This window comes from Bos indicus x Bos taurus, chromosome 1, assembly GCF_003369695.1.
Source record: "Bos indicus x Bos taurus breed Angus x Brahman F1 hybrid chromosome 1, Bos_hybrid_MaternalHap_v2.0, whole genome shotgun sequence".
In the NCBI taxonomy this organism is placed as follows: domain Eukaryota; kingdom Metazoa; phylum Chordata; class Mammalia; order Artiodactyla; family Bovidae; genus Bos; species Bos indicus x Bos taurus.
The window spans coordinates 73,572,780-73,596,598 of record NC_040076.1 but is presented as its reverse complement, the minus strand read 5'-3'; the positions used below and the strand labels follow the sequence as shown (position 1 = coordinate 73,596,598).

The 23,819-nt window shown below is 33.9% G+C and overlaps 1 protein-coding gene across 4 annotated transcripts in view; it reads left to right on the top strand.

The window, feature by feature from the left end:
- Positions 1-23,819, top strand: part of OPA1 (OPA1, mitochondrial dynamin like GTPase) — an 86,605-nt gene that overhangs the window by 1,129 nt on the left and 61,657 nt on the right. Inside the window, exons 2-8 of one of the 4 annotated variants that reach the window (XM_027538201.1) lie at positions 3,394-3,712; positions 4,372-4,468; positions 6,094-6,201; positions 6,837-6,890; positions 7,553-7,620; positions 16,383-16,493; positions 21,288-21,341. In XM_027538201.1, the coding sequence (XP_027394002.1) occupies positions 3,394-3,712; positions 4,372-4,468; positions 6,094-6,201; positions 6,837-6,890; positions 7,553-7,620; positions 16,383-16,493; positions 21,288-21,341 (811 nt within the window). The remainder of the gene's footprint in view (positions 1-3,393; positions 3,713-4,371; positions 4,469-6,093; positions 6,202-6,836; positions 6,891-7,552; positions 7,621-16,382; positions 16,494-21,287; positions 21,342-23,819) is intronic. The other 3 variants (XM_027538219.1, XM_027538211.1, XM_027538226.1) reach the window with 3 other exon arrangements.

The following is a 23,819-nucleotide window of genomic DNA, read 5'->3' as shown; positions in this document are numbered from 1 at the left end:
AGGAGTGTTTTAAGTGGTGTAATTTATAGTGTTTGTAAGCGATGGAATCCATTTGCTTTATATAGATTAACCTTGAGTCTAAATTTAAAACTGAAAAACATACAATAGTTGTAGTTTTAGTCAAATAGAATACTTGGATAAGTTACTTCTGACCTCATGGAATTTTAATTTCTGAGTATATCCACAGCCTTTGGTACTAAACTAAGTTATTTACAACCTTTTTATTTCTACTTCTCAGTATTTACTGGGGAAATATATTTAGTTTTCTTTAAATAAGAACAGGAAAGACTTTTCAGAAAATAGCACACTTTGTTGAATTGATTAAGATATTTAGGGAATGCTTTAAAAATTGAGTTTAGAAACTAGATATCAACTGATAATTATTGATTCAGTTGGATTCTGTCAGCTAAATTGTTTCTAAAGTTACTAATGACTCCATAGTCATGGTTTAAGATATCTTATGTTGACTGCACTGTTGAGCTGCCTGCCCAAGTAGAGATGAGGAAGGTCAGATGCCCCATGTTCTGGAGTTTAGGTTCTTACTCTTTAAACAAACATTCTTTGACATGTATATCTAAGTACATACTCAAAGACATGTAAGAAGACGAATGACCAACATTTATTTAGGTGCAATAAGTATTTGTATAAAATTGTTGAAAAAATAATTACATGCTAGGAAACAGTGCTTAGGTTAAAAGAAGATGGATAAATGAGAATAGATGGTTTCTGGAGTGAAGGTCGGGGAGCCTTGTTTTGCATCACATTTGATTTTTAGTTTAGCCTAAATATAAAAGTATATATTCAAATTCTTTTCCACTGTCACTAGTCATTCTACCTTAGGTGAGACGCAGTTTAAAAAAGCAAATTGGAAAAATAAGGATCCTTACCAGGTTTTTCTGAGAGTTAACAGTAGCGTTTGTGCAAACATCTGCCATAATGCCTGTCAGTTACATACCCCTTTCCCGTGACTGTCCTTCTTCACAACATAATTTCAGTGTTCCTCGATTCCTTTTTCTTAAGATATTTCTAGTCCCATGTAATTAAATGAAATATTTTAATTCTTTAGAGCGGGGCCTGGCCCGTAGTAAGCACTATGACTGTGTATTGAATAAGATAATCAAGTGTGTGTTTGTTGGTAGGAGACTTTCATTCTCTACCAGGAAGAACAAGAGGGAAGAGCTCAGATAGCAACATGTGCATTTAGATCCTTTTCTCTTTGGGGTGTTTTTTGTTCTCTGTCTGTTTCTGGGGAGCCTGGTACCTGAGGTGTTAATTTTTTCTTAATTTCCATCCCTGAACCATCTCTGGATTGTGAGACATGAGAAGGCAAAGAATAGATGTTGTAAGCTACTGAAACTTTTGTGATTAAAAGTAAAAGTTTATGTGCCCCTTTTTGTATAAGTGCATCCATAATTCACGTTTATTTTCTTTCTGTTTAAAGAAAATTTTAGTCATTGTATTTATGTCTGTGCTGGGTCTTTGTTGCCTCACGGGACTTCCTGTAGCTGCAGTGAGTGGGGTCTACTCTAGAGTCAGGGCCCTAGGGCACATGGGCTCAGTCGTTGTAGCGCTGGACTTAGTTGTCCCCCAACATGTGTGATCTTTCCAGACCAGGGATTGAACACATGTCTCCTGTATATGCAGGTGGGTTCGTGGCAACATTATTTTTTGCTATTTTAACACATCTTTTTTTCCAGTTTTATGGAGATATAATTGACATACGTCACTGTATAAGTTTAAGGTGAGCAGCATAGTGATTTAACTTAAATACATCATGAAGTGATTATGAAATAAATTTAGTGAACAGCTATAGTCTCATATAGACTCAAAATAGAAAAAACATTTTTGTGATGACAATTCTTAGGATTTACTGTCAACTTTCATATATAGCACATCAGCTGTGCTGATTATATTTATCATGTTGTACACTACAGTCTTAGTATTTATCTTCAGTTCAGTTCAGTCACTCAGTCGTGTCCAACTCTTTGCGACCCCATGAACCACAGTACACCAGGCCTCCCTACCCATCACCAACTCCAGGCAAACCCATGTCCATCGAGTCGATGATGCCATCCAACCATCTCATCCTTCGTCATCCCCTTCTCCTCCTGCCCTCAATCCCTCCCAGCATCAGGGTCTTTTCAAGTGAGTTAGCTCTTCGCATCAGGTGGCCAAAGTATTGGAGTTTCAGCTTTAGCATCCGTCTTTCTAATGAACACCCAGGACTGATCTCCTTTAGGATGACTGGTTGGATCTCCTTGCAGTCCAAGGGACTCTCAAGAGTCTTCTCCAACACCACAGTTCAAAAGCATCAGTTCTTTGGCACTCAGCTTTCTTCACAGTCCAACTCTCACATCCATACATGACCACTGGAAAAACCATAGCCTTGACTAGATGGACCTTTGTTGCCAAAGTAATGTCTCTGCTTTTTAATATGCTGTCTAGGTTGGTCATAACTTTCCTTCCAAGGAGTAAGCGTCTTTTAATTTCATGGCTGCAGTCACCATCTGCAGTGATTTTGGAGCCCAGAAAAATAAAGTCAGCCACTGTTTCCCCATCTATTTCCCATTAAGTGATGGGACCAGATGCCATGATCTTAATTTTCTGAATGTTGAGCTTTAAGCCAACATTTTTTCACTCTTCTCTTTCACTTTCATCAAGAGGCTCTTTAGTTCTTCACTTTCTGCCTTAGAACTATAAATTTGTGCCTTTTGACTGCCTTCATCCATTTCCCCCTTCTACCACCATGCCTGTAATAACCACAAATCTGATCTCTTTTCTAAGTGTGAATGTTTGGTTTTGAAGTATAATTGACCTACAATGCTGCATTGGGTCCTATTGCACAGCATAGTGATTTGGTATTTCTGTACCATTTCAAAATGATCACAGCGGTAAAGTCTAGGTCGGATATGTCACTAAATAAAGATATTTTGTTTTCAAATTTATTGACAGCAAGTAGATGTCAACAGCTAATAAAATAAGTCTCTTTTTTCCTTTAGTTTGGATTTTTTGGGCCATGATCATTACCCACATATAGTAAATCAAGGGACAGGCTCTGGAGACCCTCTGTCTAGGTTGGAGTCCCTCCATTACTTCTTACATCAGTGGGGACCTTAGTAACTTATTTATATCTGTCTGCCTTTTCCTTGTTGATAAAATGGGGATGATCCTTATACTTTTATCATAGGATTATCAGCAAGATTAGCTGAGTTAGCTCCCATTGCAGCAGCGTCTGTCACAGTAAATGGTTAGTGCCCGTGTGCTATCGTGAGACAGGGTGTAATTGGTCAGGTGTGCCCTGTGTATTTTCCCTTTTGCATATTGTTTTGTTAATATCATTTCTTTACATTGTTTCCCTGTCTGATCTTTCTCCCACACCTACTTTTCTTTCAGTGAGGTCTGCCAGTCCTTAGTGAAACACAGCTCTGGAACAAAAGGAAGTTTACCACTACAAAAACTACATCTGGTTTCACGAAGTATTTATCATACACATCATCCTACCTTAAAGCTTCAGAGACCTCAATTGAGGATGTCATTGCAGCAGTTCTCCTCTCTAACTAGCCTTCCTTTACGTAAACTGAAACTTTCTCCAGTTAAATATGGCTACCAGCCCCACAGGAATTTTTGGCCAGCCAGATTAGCAGCAAGACTCTTGAAACTCCGGTATCTCATACTCGGATCTGCTGTCGGGGGTGGCTATACAGCCAAAAAGGTGAGTTTCACTTTGCTACTGCTTTTCCAGCTATTCCAGCAAATATTTTAAAGTTTCATAGCATATGTCATTTTTCTTTAGTGCAGTAGAATATAATGAGATGTTTAAACATTTATCGTGTGTCTCTGTCGTGTGCTAAACTGTTTTAATGGTGCTAATAGGAAAATGCTCTCAGAATCTTAGTTATTATAAGAGGTGAGAATGGCCTAATGGAAGGAGCACTGACCTGGGAGTGAGAATACCTTGGTTTGATTTGCAGCTCTGCCATTTAGTAGCCCAGGAAGGGAAGTTAGGTGGCATGCTCCTGCAACCACTTCGTGGCAACTCTGGGACCAGGCAGGGTCTCCTGATGCCTGGTTTGTTTTCCCTCTGTTCTTCGAATCATGTTTAAAGTCAAATCATGAAACCTATTTGAAATAAAAGTGTATTTTGAATTTTTCCATTTTTTGTATTTAGCAAAGAAACATTTACATGCTTTATACACTTGTCTGTTAATTTATTTTTAGAAGAGCAAAGGCCACTTTGTTTCTCAAAATTGTGAACATAATACATTACTCTTAGCAGCTTAGCAAGTTTTAACAAAATAAATTTAGCTAGTTTTTCTTTATATTTTATATGGCATTCAGATCATTTGACTGGCATACTTTCTTATCTTTTAGACTTTTGATCAGTGGAAAGACATGATACCTGACCTTAGTGATTATAAATGGATTGTGCCTGACATTGTGTGGGAGATTGATGAGTATATCGATTTGGGTTTGTATCAACATCAGAATACTTTTCTTGGTTGTCTCTTTAGGAAAGAAAAATAGTTGTATTGAGATAGCTCCTTAACTCTAAATTTAAGATTGCAGCAGTTTTATTTTCATAATGAAAGTGATAGACTAGCAGAGGAAAAATTGGTAAGAAACAAAAATAATCCACTGGTTCATCACTTTAATACAGCTGCCAGTGTAGTTTCTTTTAATTGTACCTATTTTGTGGATGTGGTTAATGTTTTACTTTCCTTTTTAAAAAATGTATAGTCATAGTGAACAAACACTTTGCTATCTTGTCTTTTGTTAGCTAACACATCTGTCAGCATTTTCTACGCTGCTAAGCAGCCTTCTTGAACATCATTTTCAGTGTTGTATGTTACTCAGAACAGCTTCACCTAACTAACTCTCCTTGAGTACCTTGGTTACCTCTACTTTTTATTACCAAGTTCCTTAAAAGCCTGCTAGTGGCCAGAGTAATTTCTCCTGTTAGTCTGCCGTTGTTCCCTTTTTCTAGTAGTAGATGAGAAACAGGTATATTTGATAGTTGTGATTGCCAGTAAGTCATGGTGATCTTTAGGGGGAAAAAAAAATTGTCTGATGAAATTATTTTCCTCAGGTCTCTCTTTATAGACTTTGTGTAGACTTTTTTTAGACTTTAGCTTAGGTGTATGCAGGGATGGATTTAATCTCTGCATGCACTATTCACAACACTTTATTAAAGATTGTTGCACTGATAAAGATATATACAGGAAAAGCACGCCTTCAAATTATTTTTCTAACATATATGAGGAGAGCTTTTTAACTTGATAAATTCAGCACACAGTAATGGCTATGAGCCTCGGTTCTGAAGCTACACTACCTAGGCTTAAACCTGACTGCCTCACTTTGCTGGGTGCACAGGTCCTGTTACATCTCTGTGTTCCATTCCTTATCCGTAAAATGGGGCTGATGAGAACTGTTTTGTAGCATTTCCACGAAGATGGAACAAGTTAATGCTTTTATTGCATTTAGAATAAGACCTAATACATATTTTTATTTTGAGAAACTTTGTGTTTTATCTTCTCCAGAGAAAGTTAGAAAAGCCCTTCTTGAATCAGAAGACACTGTAAAGCTGTACCAAACTTGGACAGAATTGTTGAGTATTTGTAAACAAAAATAAATACTTGGTCACTTTATAGATAAGGCTAGCAAAAATAAAGGCTTGTCTTGGGTTCATACACAGGTTTTTCGAAATGGTAACATAAAAGGAGAAAGAGAAATAATGAAATTCTGTTCTTGAGTTTAAACTGACATTACTTTTTTAGAATTTGGGCCAGGTGCTACAAAAGATTTTTAAAGTACTTCTGATTCCAATCCAGTGTTAACATTTATACCTTGTTTCTGTCTCAAGGCATTTAACTTATGAATCAAAAATATCTAAGCCATATGTTTGAGTCTTTTTAAAAATTTTTCATGGCTTATAGAATATCATCAGAATAACACATTGTTTCAGATACATGTAGCAGTTATAGTTGGAATAGAGAGAAAAATGGAAAACTATTTGTTTGTATATGATTATTTAAATTGTACAAATGGTTCAGTAGTCACATTTTAATTTGGAGACTATCCTTTTCTTTTCTTCAGAGAAAATTAGAAAAGCCCTTCCTAATTCAGAGGACCTTGCAAAATTGGCACCTGACTTTGACAAGATTGCTGAAAGCCTCAGCTTACTAAAGGACTTTTTCACCACAGGTAAGGAAAGACCTGTGTTCGATCTCATTTAAAATATCAGGAAACACAGAGGAAAGATACTTAAGATACATTCATATTTTCCATCTTTTAAATGAAAATGTTTAGTACAAATAAAAGCCAGGTTTTTTTATTAGAAAGATAAAACAAAATTTTGTTGCTCCATAGTTTTAATTTTTTTTTAATTAATTTATTTTTATTTTTTGGCCACATTGCACAGCATGTGGGATCTTAGTTCCCTGACCAGGGATTGAACCCACGCCCCCTGCAATGGAAACAAAGTCTTATCACTGGACCACCAGGGAAGTTCCCGTGGTTTTAATTTTTGTTTGGCCCAGCAAAATGAAGGTTTTCAAGAACTTAAACATCTTGGCTTTAGTTAGTGAGGGGAAAGTAAGTCACTTGTTCTTGACAAGCAGATGAGACTTCCTGTGTGTTTGCTTTCATAATTGATTAGAGCCGATTTTAAAACATTTAATTATAATGGACCATTATGAGTAGAATTTGCTAAGATCAATCCTGGTGTATTTGCCCAATTCTGCCCTACCATAATATAAATCTGAGGTCTCAGACATCTTTGTTTGCTCATTTCTGTTAAATTTTACATTTCTATTTCCCCTTTTGCTGATTTTTCACAGGTCACAAATTGGTTAGTGAAGTCATAGAAGCTTCTGACCTACTTCTCTTGTTAGGTGTGTAAACAGATATTTTTGCTGATCTTAACATGTCTTTTAAATGCTTCTAATAAACTAGTTGCAAATAAAATTGCAGACCAAATTTATAATGCTGCTTGTGCTGAATTTTAAAATGTCAGAATTATATTGGGCAAATTCATTATCCTAAATTTAGGTGGAAATAATAATTATTTTGTGATAAAACTAAAATTCCTAAGTATGTATCTATATTATAAGGTTAAAACTGTTAAAAAGAAAGTTTGCTTAATCAAACTATTTTCTTGAACCAGATCTGGTTGTTTCTCATAATTGAAACAAAGTCATTTTAGTTTGTCTCATCTGTCTGGTCACAGTTGACATTTTTACTTTTTTTTTTTTTTACTGTATGTGGTCTCTTATGGCAGTAGTGTATGGCCGAACTGTAAGTACTCTCATGTAAAATAATCTTATCAAAGATTCTTATTTTTTAGTTGTACTTTTCAGTGACATTTTTAAAAATCAGTTAAACAGGTCCTATAATGGTTTTGAAAAATTTTTTTCTTAGGTTACCACTTTGTTTCTTAAAATGATTTTTGCTCTAAAAATCCACTTACCTTTCAACTGACTAAATATAATATGGAATTTAATTTAGACTTTTGGCTTCACTGGAGAATTTATAAGACTGAATATTTATCTTTAAGGTTCACCTGGAGAAACGGCCTTTAGAGCGACAGATCCCGGATCTGAAAGTGACAAGCGTTATAGAAAGGTAAGTATAAAGGAGCACTCTTCACATAGATAGTCTTGAAAGATTTTTTTTTAAGTTTTTACCTACCCTGGAAGATTTTAAAATGGTAACATATGAGAAGCAAACATAAAATTATTCAGTGGAGGTATTGTTATTATTCTTGGTACAAAATGCAAGGCATTTATGCAACAGTTCTGGAAATATAATGGGATAATCCAGTTTCCCTCAAATATATTTGAGAAATATTAGTTTCCAGGGTTTCTGCAACAAAGGGTTTTGTTGTTAAATATGTGTGGGGGGAAACGTATAAATAAAACAAGCAGGCTTCTTTTCTCTGGGATTTCTCAGACTTTGATATATGCATGTGCCTTGTGAAGCTATAAGAGATTCGTCAAAATATGCAGAGTTTTCTAAATATATTTACCAACAAAACCCCTTTTTCCATGAAATATCTTCTAGATACCAATGTTTCATGATATATACTTAAGGGAAATCTTAAGGAAATAACAAGTTTGTTACTGGGGGATATAGATTTCTATTACATTGGTAGTCAACAAAATTAACGTATGGAGTTATTTAGGATATGCTAATTTCCATACATGCTTTAAAATCCATATAAAGTTTTAGGAGATTTGCTGATATAGAATAACATGCATTGTTATGTATTTATATTCATGTTAGCCTGATACTGTCTTAATCTTCACTTTTTTTATCTTTTCAAAATTGTAATATAAGTGATTCCTTGAAAGCTTTTTTCAAAATAATACCTAGATAAATAGATATCTGGAAAATACTCTATGAACATTTAAAAATTAAGTGCAAACATTTAACAATTAAATAATGAAGGTTATTGTGGTTTTAATGCATTGAGGTAAATAATTTCACGGCTTTTGGGGGAAGCAGGAAGAAAATAATTCCTTTGTGTAGATTTCCATCTAGTTTCCTATCCTTCAGCTTTGAACTTTTTACATGATATTCCACGTGTCAATTATATTTCAAAAGATTTTTTTTTTTTTTGTCTTTTGATCTTTTGGAGAATACATTTTTCAAGATGTGTTTATATATGTGTGTGTGTGTTTTTTTAACTTGATCATTTTTTATATCCTTTTCCATTTCCTTTTCCTTTACCCTTGGTGTTATTTTGACCAGGGACACCCTTGACTATGCATGCTACTGGGAAGAAAAATCTGAATAGAAATTAGCCTTTGATGATCAACTTTTTTTTGAGCCAAAGGCTTGACCCTTGATGCAGGTAGATTTAATGTGCAGAGAGAAACGAATGTATCTGGGGAGAAGGAACCTCTGTTAACAGAGGTGGTAGTATGATTTTCAAGTGACAAGATTTCTTGTTGCCTAGATCTGTTAGGTGAGGCCTGCATCTCTGTTCTTTTCTGACATGGCCTATGATTGTTTTGGTTCATGAGAATCCTGCCTGTTTTGGACCTGACAGATAATTCCCTTATAATCCTGCTAAAGTGATAAATGAGTAGTAGTAATTGATAAATGGTCAGGAGCTCCGCAGTATAGAAGAAACAAGAGAACTAATCTCTGAAAATTTATATTTACAGATTTTATTTTATACAGTAGACATGAGAGCAAATTTATTGCTTTATTTTATAATTCACTTTGCTTGAAGATAAATACTGCTGTAGACTATTTCTTTTAAACTTTTCCATAGTTTATGGTGATTATCTTTCCATTAAAAACTCATCAGTTATTTCCCACTATTTGTTATAAATACTACATCGAGTTCTAGTTAATCCATTTTCATAGGTTAAATCAGATAGTATTAAATGTAGTATAAATATTTACTATATAGAGAAAGTATTGTCAGCATCAACTGGTGGTTTTGAATTTTATTAATATGCAGCATTTTTTCAAGGCTTAACTGTGTACCTGTGGTGTTTGAAAATAATGAACTATTCAGACAAGATGCAGATACATGGATTGTAAGAAACTAGTCTGTAAATGGATGGTTGAATGTAAGCATGGACAGGGAGACCTTAGCAGAAACCTCTTTGAAATTACTCTAAAATATCAAATTTGAAAATTTGGGCAATAATCAGAGGTGATAGGATGGAAGCCAGGCAACCCACTCCAGTGTTCTTGCCTGGAGAATCCCAGGGACGGGGGAGCCTGTTGGGCTGCCGTCTATGGGGTTGCACAGAGTCGGACAGGACTGAAGCGACTTAGTAGCAGCAGGATGGTAGCCAGAGTTCAGGTGGTGCCTTTTTGATTGGTTTAGTCTAGTGTCTGAGAGCCCCAAGATTTAAAAGCGAAGTCATGACTTAGCATAATGATCGATTGGTTTATACCAAAGTTTCTAGCTAGACTTATCTTAGAAATGTAAATGTGAATTGGATTTTTTTTAATGTAATAAAAAACATTTCTATGAATAGAACTAAAAAGAAAAACTTGTTCTTTTTAATAAGAGAACACATCTGGAAAAATACTGGTGAGTAGAAGGATAGTTAGGAGCCTTTGTAAGTCAGCTTAAGTGAAAGTGACAGGGAGTTGCAGGAATACAGAGGTTGATTGACTTGAGTCAACAGAATGAAAACAAAATAGATTACCTGTGGTTCCCAGTCTGGAGTTGTTAGACTTTAGGTGTTCTGAAAAATTGTAATTGAGGTCTTCAGAAAGTCAAAAAGCATATTTTTCCACATAATGCTGCACAGGCTAACTAAACATCAATCAAATTTCTTTGACTTTGCCTGGGTTTATATCTATTCAGTTTGTGGGCAGTAATTATGTCAATCAAAAGTTCTTTATGTATTTTTGATAAATAAAAAATGGAAAAGTACTGAAACTACATTTTAGTTAATGCTTTTAATCAGAATATTTTAAACTTGTGTCCACTATAGAAAAATATTGGAAAGAGCCCTTAGTGTGAACTTAATAATGTTTTTGAGACCTGGATATCTGAAGGCAAATTCAGAATTGGAGTGGCAAGCCTTCTTTAGTGTTAACGGACTCGCCTGGTTTGTAAATCCCCAGATTTCTGTATTCAGTCATAATATGCATAGTAACGGGACCACATAGTGTATCTCCTCTTTTTAGATTCAGTAACATTGTTGTATTCTAGTGAAAATTTGTTAAATGAGACATTATCTGTGCTTTTATTCTATCATGTTTCTGATTGGTCATAAACATCTCACAGAAGTAGGGAATATTATTCTGAGGGTTATAAGTACATTTATAATTTATAGAAAATATTTGAAGTCCAAATCATAAAGTGTTGTTACCATTTTAAAAATAATCATTAAATAGTAATGTTCTTCCTTCCCACATGTCACTGTAATTCTTATGTGTGTGGCTTTACTTACTTTGTACCCCCCCACTTCTCTATTCCCTTTTCTGTGCCTAATTTTCCCTCGTCCTCAAAGTCCAGCTTCATGAAGCCTTGTGTAACCATTTTAGTCCCAATAATTATACTCTTAACATTTAAGGTGTTAGACAGATGAAACACTATTTACTTTGGGTTCCATTCTTAGTATTTAAGGGGCTGTTTCTGTCGCAAAATCTCTGTTCTCAAAGCATGTAGGATATTGCTGAACTCTTAAAAAAAAAATCTGTCAATTGATTTAACTCGGTAAAAGGCTAATTTAAAGTAAGTAAATTTGGCTAATGCTAACAAAAGTGGGCCCAGATTTTTATGTAATGTGTGTTTTTGCTCTGATTACCTGTGAATTTCTCTTGGCCTTCAATATTTGAACAACTATTGAGGAGAGTAAGAATGTGAAGGAGCACATGTACTTGGATTTCTGAATTGTAACAAAGCAGTATTGCTTAAGTGGGATTTACATTTCTGGAAATCCTCATGCAACAAATGATGTAAACTGGCAAAATGAAATTCTCAGAACCAGCACCATCAAGAAGCAACAGATTCAGGAAGCTTAAGTTTTCTGAGCAGCTAACGGCTAGCAACTGTACATGATTAGATACTTATTTTATTCCTTAATAATAAGCATATTGCATTTTTATGTTTTTTTTACATTAAATATATACTGTGTACATAACACTGTCTTTAGGTGTAATAATTTAGAACAAAGGGGATTTGGTAGAAATTGTAATTTTGATAAAAACTATTGGTAATAGACTGATTTGTCCATCTTCTAAAATTATCATTTGTAGAAATTGTCCAAATAGTGAAATAGGACATGGTATTTCTGATTGGGGCAAGTTAAATAATTCAAGTTGAAAGACTTATTTTCTTCTGATATCCAATATTAAACATATTGTGATTGGCTCTGAATATCTTGAGAAGAATTATATATTACTAGGAGGGAGAAAGGAGAAGGCAATGGCGCCTCACTCCAGTACTCTTGCCTGGAAAATTCCATGGGCGGAGGAGCCTGGTGGGTTGCAGTCCCTGGGGTTGCCAAGAGTCGGACACAACTGAGCGACTTCACTTTCATTTTTCACTTTCATGCTCTGGAGAAGGAAATGGCAACCCACTCCAGTGTTCTTGCCTGGAGAATCCCAGGGACGGGGGAGCCTGGTGGGCTGCCGGACCCGCACAGAGTTGGGCACGACTGAAGCGACTTAGCAGCAGCAGGAGGGAGAAAAATAGGAAAATAGATCTTTATAGCTAATAGCAGAATTATTCAAACTTTGAAAAGTAGATTAGTGCCTAGAAATATTTTTTAAGTGGAATGGAAAAGTTTTTACTTTGACAGAGTTGTTTTCTGGACCCCAAACTAATAAAACAGAATTTGGCAAGCTTTTTCTTAGAGGTCCAGGTTGGAAATATTTTAGGTTTGCAAGCCCTATGGGCTCAGCAAGCCCACTGTAGTTTGCCAGCTCCTTCTCTAAAGAGTAATTTACATGTGTCCTCTGAAGTGTTGTAGTTTTACCATTTTCCTTATTTATGTGTGGATTGAACCTGAAGGGTCAAAGACACTGAAACCAGTGAGACTGTAGAGCTCACAGGATGCTATCTGGTGCAGGCGTTGGGTTCACACTGCCTGTGTTCAGACCCTGCCCTTCCGGTTTTCTGAGGTGTATGACCTTGGATAAGTTCCTTAGTTTCTCCAAGTTTTTGGTTTCCTCTTCAGTAATAGGGGGCATGCTACCTGATAATGGTTAGTGTGGGCATTTCGTAAAGCCCTTCAGCACAAGATCTGGCACATAATAAAACTCAATAAATATTTATATGATGATATTATTATCTTATACTTTGAATTGTTGCATAAGTTAACAGCATATTAATGTTATTTGATTAATTTCTTCTTCTTTTCTTATTTCCTGTTGAATGTGTTCTGGGAATTGTGATAAGTGGGAAAAATGGATTGTAGGGTTGATGTTTAGCTTATTTACAGAGTAAGCAATTTTTAGGAAACCCAATTTGGATTTTATGCTATAAACTTTGTGTATTTTTGCAACAAACATGTGCCAAGCCCTAACCTATGTGCTGGCCATAACACACCTGAAGTGTCAAGACCTTATTCTATGTGCTAGGTATAAAAACAAACAAGGTATAGACCCTGCTCTGCTATTAATATTTAGAATACTGTTAAAGATAAGTATTTTTTTTTTTTTGGCCATGCCTTGTGGCTTACAGGATCTTAGCTCTCTGACCATCAAGGATCAAACCTAGGCCTTAGCAGTGACAGCTCCAAGTCCTAACTACTGGACAGCCAGGGAATTACCAAAATGCAGTATTTTAAATGTATTCACATAAAAATGAGTCACAATTTCAAGGTTTTAAAAAATAACCATCAACATTTAGAGGTCTTTTAGCACTTTCAGTTTGTGTCTTGGTTTTTGGAGTTGATTTTCTTGGTCTGACACTATACTTTTTTAAAAACCCGAAAACATTGTACATACAATATGGGACCATGAGAGCAGCAGTGTCAAACTGATAGTAACCAAGAGATGTTTTGAGAGTGTATCACATGTGGTTGTTTACAATAACTATTTTTATAGACCACAATTACTGCATTTTTAATATATATCATTTAAAAATTATGTGCTGTTTCTTGAGATTAAAATGTCTGACCTTGGGAAAATATTTATTAAATGTTTTGTTCATATAAGGATGTATCTTACACAGGAGGCACACACATTTTTCTTCCTCCTTATTCAACATGGCCTTGGCTTTAAAAGCTAGCCTAGCAGTGCTTAGATAAGTGAGATATGATGCCTAAAATAAAAGTAACCATTTATAGTTGTATAGTATAGTGTAAGTAGTTTTTTTCTGTGTCTAATTCTTGTTTTCTTCCTACTTTTTCCAGGAGGTAACAGTTAATTTCAACTACCTTCACATAACAGTGCTTCAGTAACAGACTTGGAAGGAAAGTGAGGTGTCACTAGGAGGAGGATGTTTTTCTTATAATTAAATAGCTGTTAGAGTATTTACCGTACAGTTTGTATATACATGTAAGCAATGGATTAGAGAGGGGTGTTTAAGTTATCAATAAATAAGAAACCTGTGCGTGAGAGACCAGCACAGTTTAGAAGTGTGGAATACTTTCATACTGCTTTGGCATTTTATAAACTATAATAATGGGGATTATGTTCATTAAAGCACAGGCACATTAATGTGTAAGCCAACATGGGATGCCTTCTTTAAAAGACAACTATTTTGAGAAATCTAAACACTTAGATGAGTAGAAGCTATTATGATAAATGACTGAATAAAAATGAGCTGGGTAATTTCTTTCTGCCTGATGAAAGGCAGGGATACATGAAATGAAAGAAAAGGACATAAAAAGTTATGCAAATGATGAGGCTAGTGAGTTGACGTTGCATTTCTTTTAGATTTATCAATGACCATAAAAATGTTTATTTAAAGAATATATCAAAAAAAAAATATATCTAAAAGAGAACTGCAGTTTTTTATAAGTATATTTTGTACTATTGAATTTGGAAACAAATGTCGAAATTTCAGTTATGTTACTTGCCACTTTGACGTTCTCTTACTTGTCATGCAGAAATATCAACTAGTTTCATCCTTTGATTTATAGTAAGTCAACCAGTTTCATTATATTGGTACATCTTAATGTATTAAACCTAAGAATCAAGGTAAAAATTCCCCTAATTGTTTAATATTTCCCTTAAAGTGCTGTACTATAATACAGCTTTTCTTTTTGTATTTATTTCTTTTCTGCTAAACTTTTTTATTTATATAAATGTTTGGATTATATAAACTAACTTATTAAGCTTCCGGGTGAGTCTGCTAATTAAAATGTAAATGTAACATTAATTAGTATTTCATTTTAAGAAGCTTTATGATTATATTAAAGAAAAAATATTTTTGGCAGTTGTTTATAAAGCTCTGAGGCTGTTTGAAACTCCTAACTTAGATTATTTTAATGAGTGTTAATTTTCCTAACTTTTAATTTTTATGACTTGGTAAAAATTGAGCCCATTGTTCTCCCAGGTAAACTATTCTTACGAAGATTAAAGGGTGACTTCATTGCAACTTTACCTTTTAAGGGTTTCTAATTGAGAAAATACAAGGTTCATAGCATTGTCAATTCCCAATTGTTACTTCTCCTACATTTCTTGAGGTTGATTATCTAATAGACCAGCAATTAAAAACACTGTATAGAAAATGACATGTATTTTAGTTTCATTCCACAAGTGAATGCACTGCATTAGATGAACATTTCATTATTATAAATGGAATGAGATTTTAGCATAGAAATAGTGATTACTTTGTACATAGGTCCAAACTGAGTTTTTTTTCTTTTTTGTTTTTGCAGCAACTGTATTATCTCCATATTTTAATTATGTTCTTTAATGGAACTTGTGCTTTAGTAATTAATGTACCCTTGGTTATATTCTCAGAGGCTGTTTTTACTTAATGTTAGAACAGCTCATAAAAAGTGAAAATTCAGTCACACTTCTTAATTTGTTGTTGTATAAAACTAAAACAATACCTCAAACATTTTTTAATTAAAAAAACTCTTAAATTTTAATCAAATAAGATTATGTGTTTAGGCATGTAAAATTTTGAATTAATGTAAAACCTTGATTAACTTGATGCTCAAAACTAAGTTTTCAGGGATATTTATTGATTTATTTACTTTTTGGCCATGCCACATGGCTTGCAGAAATCTTAGTTCCTGGACCAGGGATTGAACCCACGCCCCCTGCAATAGAAGCAGGCAGAGTCTTAACCACTAGACCACCAGGGAAGTTCCTTAAGGGATCTTTACTTGAAGACATTAGATATCAAGGAAAAATACTTACTTAAAAATAATGATTTAATACGTAATTAAGCTATTATATATTCTCCGTTTAGTCTTAAGAAACTTTAACAGTTGAGAATTAGATTCAGGACCGCATATCAACGCTTGAAAAATCAGTTTGGGTTTTTTTTGCCCCCTATGTATCAAGTCGGGAACATAACACTGGTTCATATTGGCAGTTCAAAAATACAGGTCACAGTATCTGTTTTCTCAGTGTTCCTGGTACTCATTTAGTTAACTGTAGTGCCACCTTCCTTGAGCATTCCAGTTAGTCTAGGTTTTACTGTATGTTGGTATTATATCTGGCTCATTTTATTCACCAAACAGTCACTTACTGCATTTTCCTTTTCACTTTTTAGACTATGGTGTTTTATATTTGAGACATAATTTTACTGAGGGGAAAAGTGGAAATGTGGTACAGAGCCCAGTTATATAGTGGCTCTAAAGGTACATAACTGAGTTTCCATTTTTGTTACAAGCTATCCATTCCTCTCTAACTTACATCTGTTCCTTTTTTGTACCCTTTGGTTTAACATTGTTCTCCTCCCCAATTTTCCTCTTCTCCTGGCTGTAAACTCATGGCAGGGTCTGCTTGGTGAGCTCATTCTCTTACAACAGCAAATTCAAGAGCATGAAGAGGAAGCACGCAGAGCTGCTGGCCAGTATAGCACGAGCTATGCCCAACAGAAGCGCAAGGTGATGGATGGTTTAAGGGGGCTACTGATTTGTTTACACTAATCAGCCATTTCTGCCAATATCACGTCACCTTAATCCATTCATGGACTAGAATTATGAGAAATTAGTTTTGACAAGATAAAAATATGAAAGATAATACAGATATGCAACTTTCTGGAGTATGCAAACAAACCCAAAATATTAAACATAGTAATTTATTTTCTGAAAACTAGATTATCTGTGAGGGTTCATGGACTTGTACTTAGATAATTGTGAATTGTGGTTTACTTGGCCCAGTTATTGAGTTACCCTAAATCTGTGGCCAACTTGTCTATTCTCTTAAGTTTTCACTTCTAAAATGAAAAGGGTTCCTGTGAATGACCATGTTAAATTAAAGAATGAAATGGTTTTGTTTTAGTTAAAATGATTCAGCAGAGAATTCTTTTTCCTACAAAAGAAAACTATTTTGACTTAACTTTCGGACAGTTATTCTTAAATACTTTGATTAACTTGTAATAAGACTTTTGACATTTATTAACAAAGTCAGCACAGATTTTCACCTTGTCCACTGAAAAATTGAACATTGGAAATTTGATATAATTCTAGTCACTAAAGGACAGATTCTAATAAAACTCAGTGTAACACTGTACAAATATTTGCTTATCACCAAGAAATCCTTAAAAGTAATGCTTTTGGCTTTAGATGATCCTATAATGTAGATCCACAGTTTAATGTCCTAAAGAGACTAGAGTCAAATGAAGTGTTTAAAATGATTTTTAAAATTTTATTGTAAAATCTTGACATCAGCTAGTTACATATATTAGAAAAGTTTTACAGTTAGGTACAAATCTTAAGAAAAATGATCCAGTCATATAATTAGTTTCCTGTACATTCTGATATTGAAATCAACCAATACTACAGATAATTAGTGAAATGATCCTGCTGGCTAACCCTGTCGCATTTGGTGGTGGTTAGTACAGTACTAATTATAGTTTATTTTTTCAGTGTCGCTTCCTGGCTTTTCTCAATTCCATGGCTGTGAAATCAACTGCTATATGTCATTTAGCTTTCAGTAAATGAATAATATAGGTGGAAATAGAAAACAAATTATTTTCCTACTTGTGTTAAATCACAGGAGGACTTAGTGTAAATGGTGCTTTAGCATTCTCTGTTCCTCATGCTGTTCAGAGTACCACTTAAATATACTAACAAGTTGGATGCTCAGGCTAAGCTTCTGTCCTTAACTTCATTACAAAAAAGAGGGAAAGAAACTGTTATGTTTTGGTGTGTTAGTTAGAAATATGAATATAGCTCTTGTTTTCAAGACCAGTAGATCTTGTTTTTTTCTTAATGGTAAAATAATTTACAGTGAGCCCCATAGATCTGCTATTTTAAGATTCTAAGATACAGTTTAAGATTATAAATATCCTATTGAATCTGACAATTTAAATGAAAGCAATAGTGAATACTGTTATTTTCTACACTGCCAAGGGTTAGTGTTCATTTGGGGCCTTTTTTCAGACCTAGAGTTATCCTTCCTCTTCCTAATAGTCATCGGATTATCCATATATAACCCTTTTATTCCTCACTCTCCATGTTTGTGAAAGAGCTACTGATAGGGCTGTACCTCTGTCTGTTTTGTTTATTAAGATGTACTTAGAAGGGCACAAAACGGGGCTTGTTCCTGCCCACTTACCTTGTGTGAAAGTTAATGAGACGAAAAACAATTTGTGCACCTCTATAATAGTATCATTCTTTCACTGTCCTTAAAGATGATTTCCTTACTGTATCTTCCCTCCTTTCCCCTTATAGTTACACTGGTGACTTCAGCCTTACATTGTCATAATGACCAAAGTGCTAATTTGATGAGACTTCTATCTTTCCAGGCATTTGAGGTTTACTTGAGGTACAAAACCGCAGCTACTTTTTGTCATTTTTTGATGCTTCTTTCCTACTACATATTGTAAATATTAGTAGGCCTTTTTTTTTTAATGCTTTTTTTTTTTTGTAATACTGTGCAGCATGTGAGATCTTAGCTCCCTGACCAGGGATCAAACCCACACCCTCTCCAAGGATCATAACTGCTGGACCTCCAGGGAAGTCCCTATTTATATCTTATTGGTAGCAGCTAGTAGATTTTCCCTGTATCATCCAAGCAGAGCAGCTCATGCAGAGATAGTAGATTAAAACTGCCATTGGTAGATTTGCCTCCTGTGAATGTATGTACGCATACATAGAAACTTTTGCGAGTCTTATACTCCATATTTCAGAATGGCTACAATTGCTTAGTGGGAAGAAATGCTTAAAATTTAAAAATCAGGCTTGGTTTTGTTAGGAGCTAGTAAAGGTTTTTCTTTTTCAGCTTTAGCTTGTTTCTGCAGAGGGTTCCGCTCTTTCTCCATCAGTTTTACAGCCCTGGAATTGTAGGAAAGCTCTGGTTTCAAGACTATTGATACCCATTTCTGTCAGGGTGAGTTTTGAACTAATTTCATAATAAAAACTAAATATATTAAACAATAGGACAAGGACTTACTGTAAGTAGCTGAATTTTACTAGTAAAGTGCATCAAAGTAAAATACATCCCAGGTTGCTAGTTAAGACTTCAAATAAGTGATAGACTAACAATAGCATGTATTATTCTCTCAAAATATGTCAAAGTATCTTATCACTAATCTTTAAGATTTATTTTGTGAACCTAAAGGTTTTAATCTTGTTTCCTGTAAAATCTTAGATCTAATTCTTGACTCATCATCAACTTGTCTTTTATATAATATAGTATTAACCTTTTAATTTAACGTTAAGCAGATAGGAAGTGTATTGTTGAAACTATGCATGAGTTATTCCTAACAGTCACACCAGAAGGGCACATGATAAATTTAAATACTCCTAAAAAGTTGTTACTAAATACTAATATTAGCATAAAAATTGTGTTTGTAATATTTTAATAACCTTATATCATTTTAATTCTTTATATATCTTTTTTATTTTACCAAATTGTCAAGGTTAGTCCTTTATAGTCCTTGGCTTGTATAAACATTCTGTTTTGTGTAATTATATTGCTTTCTTAATTATTGCCCCAGTTGTAGAGATATGTTGGATTTTCTACTGTAACTTAGATTATATTGCATGATATCATTAAGTATTCACATCCTATACTAATGCTGTTTATATATTTCATACCATTTTAACTTCAGTTGGATGAATATTTAATGGAACAGTAAATCAGAGTAACTTTCCAGATGAATTGGGATTATAATCTGCATAACAATTTTTGTGATCACATTATTACAGTGTGATGTCATGCCATATGATCAAAATATGGAATTAATTTCTTCATTGGCCTTCAGGAGTTTGTTCTTTGGGTTGTGGGCTCCTCAACATGCTTGTTTTGTCACATTTTAGGAGATGATTAATAATTCTTGTCCATTTTACACAAACACATAGTCACATGAAAAATGCTTCTATCCACAAGTTGCTGCTTGCTGTACTGGAGTGAGAAGCAGTAATACAAAGTTTGTTTTATGTTGCATTTTTCTCATTTGCAAAATAAAATTTGAAATTTTTAGACATAGGCTTTTTAGGAAAAAGCAATTGTGGATTATGTACCTATCATTTCTAGCAAGTATTGTCATTTTTATTTAAAAGAAGTTTGAGGGGAATTTTGAGAAAGCATTTGGAAACAGGAATTAAAATCTCAAAATAACATTTTATTGCATGGATAAGAGTTATTAATGTCCACTTCAATAAGCAAATCATTTAGAATATTTTCATGTGTATTTGCTACCATGAGGTCTTGGCTGCTTAAGCAGCCAGTGAAATCAGGATGAATAAAGATTTACCTGAGTTTTAACTTGATTTTTGTCTCCTATGGAATAAAATCATGTTTAAAAATTTTGAGTACAGAAATTAGATAATTATTTTAAGATTGAGAATGGCAACTTTGGTATCTCACTAAGGAGTCAAAGCAGTTATATAGATTTGTCATAAATGACATCATTTTAATTGCAATTGATTATTGTGTTTTATATTTAGAATTGTGATTACTTTAAAGCTTGTCGTAGAATAAAGTTCTTTATTTTAAATATCTTATCTTAGAACTATTAGCATTACTAATAATTAGAAGTAGTTTCCCTAATACCTGTGGATTTTATCCTACTTTTGTTTTATTTTCAAATCAATTGTTTGCTTTACTCAACTTCACTGCCTCTGATGCATTCGCTTTATTATGGGTTAGAAGATCTTGCAGTGGAACTAAATTTAAAAAGCAAGCATCTGGCTCCACTTAAAGCTCTGAAAATGCAATTGTTCTTTGCATATATTAAACACTTTCCTACTTACGGAATGAAAATGGATAAGTGTTTGCTTAAAAGATAAACTATGACCAATAAATTTTTTCAGTAGCTGTACATTATAACGCGTCTGACTTCTGAAAACATTATTGTAAGGATTTCAGTGCCTTATTTCTCAAGCATCCAAGTCCCTGTGCTTGAGTACAAAACAACCTGTCAAGGACCTAGTAAATGTATGTGTCAATCTATTTTTCTAACAAGCCAGTCATAAGAAATGACTAGAACGGCAATAAGAAGATGATTTCTTTTTAAGGTTTTCATTTATATAAACTTTTCCTGAGCTGTTTTTGTTGATGAATAAGATTACTTTTTAAAATAAGCATTTGATTTAAAATTTCCTTTTATTAAATATCCATGTAAAGTGTATAGTTTTTACTCTTAAAAATGGTTTATTTAAAAAGTTAACTTACTGTATATTCTATACAAACATAATTCTACTCAAAAAAATTTTATTTTAAATATTTAGGTGTCAGACAAAGAGAAAATTGACCAACTTCAAGAAGAGCTTCTGCATACTCAGGTAATACTAATATAATTCATAGTCAGGTAAAAAGAACCAAAGAGTTTGTCTTATACTCTAAATTTGGTGATGTGGGAATTTATCTTTTTAACTGAGCAAAGTTTGTAGTGATTTAATGATAGAACCTTATTATTATCAATAGATGCCCCCACAAATGCAAAAGCTAATTGAGAAATAAGGAATAATGAAGGAACTTGATAAGTTTAATTAACTCATTTATGTGTAAAACCTATTGTTGAGTGAATCATATGCTTTTAATTTTAGAGGAAGACTATGGCAGAAAAGACTGGGGAAAGTGACTTGTTCTTGTATAAACCTGTGCTTGTATTTTTACATTAATTGGCTAATTAGAGGAACAGTTAAAAGAAATTGGAGTGAAATCTATCACAGTTCTCTAAAGTCCAAACCCAATCAGATAATAATCTTTCCAAAGGTATTAATATTTCTGACACTAAAGAGTTATTCTCTTATAGTTGATGATACAATTATTATTTTAAAGACTTGTTCTGTGCAATGTAATCGAGTAGAGAACATTCTCCTGAAAAATTGCCACGTTATCCACTCTATCATTAATTATTCTCTATAGATACAATGATATGTGGTAATTCCGTTTAAATTAAAAAGACTCATCAGGTCTCTTTTTAGAGAAAAGTACGACAAAGCAATTTAAATGAAATTAGGAACCAGTGTATGTTGAGTCTCAGGTTTTCTTAATATCTATGTATTGATTCATATACTCAACTATATGTTAGAATCAAGTGTGCTCTGAGCAACCCTAATATTGTCATGGCTTCACAGCTGGGTGATTATAGTCTGCAGCCAGAGATTAAGAATCACTGGCCTCAGAATGTGATCTCTGGAGAATTAGCATCAGTAATACTCTTTGGGAACTTGTTGGAAATGCAGATTATTGGTCCTATCCCAAATGCACTGAAACAGAAACTCTGGATGTGGAACTTAGCAGTCTTTGTTCTTAAAAACCCTCAAGTGATGTTGATGAGTTCTTAAGTTTGAGAATTATTGGCCTAGAATTTTGCATGATGGCCCATAGCACATCTCTGTAGGAAGCCTGCAGATTGACATATACTAAAGAGTGTTTCCAGTCCCAGAAAATGTAGCCCCCATATTTGATTCGGTATTTACCAAGTGAACCAGTAGAAATCCTACCACCGTTATATATACCTATTGATACCAATCTTTCTATTTGTTGGAAGGTGCTAGGCATTGATGAAAGTACTTTATGGAGAATTCATGATATAATAATGACATTACCTATATTAATAGTGTCCAGTTGAAATAAAATGCAAGCTATATGTACTTTAAAATTTTTGCATTAAAATAAGGGTAAAAAGAAATAGGTAAAATTTTAATGTTAATAATATATTTAACAAAGTAGATCTAAAATAGTTATAGATCTAGTTAGTATAAAAATATTAATGTGGTATTTGTGTATTTGTACTGAATTATAGAAATCTGATGTGTATTTTATTCTTAACACACACCTTAGTGCAGACTTGCCACATTTCAAGTGCTAATTATCCATATGTGGCCAGTGGCTACCATCTGTATTAGACAGCATAGGTCTAATTCTTAGATAACTACCAGAAGTTTGTTGTGTGTACTGTTACTGAATATAAATGAACAAGTTCTGTAAAAATATATTTATAATATAAACCAGCCTATAGTTCTACCTGTCTCATACTATATAATTTCTTAAATTTATCTTAAGTTGGACATTCTCTGAGGATAAAGCCATGATCTCTTGTTATTTACTTTGTGCTTGGAAGATTGTAACAGCCTAACATATTTTCCAAGAAAAATTTTCCATTTCTTTCTTTCCATTAACAAAAGACATGTTACTGTAAAGTTGGACAAAAACATCCAGTTGGTGGGATGGGGAGGGAGGTTGTGGAGGGAGGGGATATGTGTATACCAGTCACTGATTCATGTTGATGTATGGCAGAAACCAACACAATATTGTAAAGTAATTGTCCTCCAATTGAAAATAAAATTTAAAAAAATCCAGTTGGTTGTAAGAAAGAGTAATTCTTAATAATTTTCTGAACTTGGTTAATGTTTATAGAAGAAATAATCGAGTATAAACAGACCAGTTAGAAAAGGATCACATTTATTGGCGTAGCCAAGCATCTAATTTGACAAAAAAGCTTGTATAAACATATTAGTCTTTTAAATTGTTCTTATTGCAGTATTTTAAAAATTATAATGTGTAATCTCTGGTCATAGAAGCTTACCAAAACTTAAAAGAGTTTGGGCCCTCAACTCAGACCTATATTCAAAACTATGTGACCTTGGATAGGCTCCTAAGCATCTCTAACCTCTGATTCCTAACCTGTATAACCTTGGCCTCACATGAAGCCTTAAAGGAGTTAAATACAGGTGAAACACTGAGTAAAGGGCCTGTCGTGTAACGCATGGTCAGGTACCGTTAGCTATTTTTATTTTATACCATTTTAATAA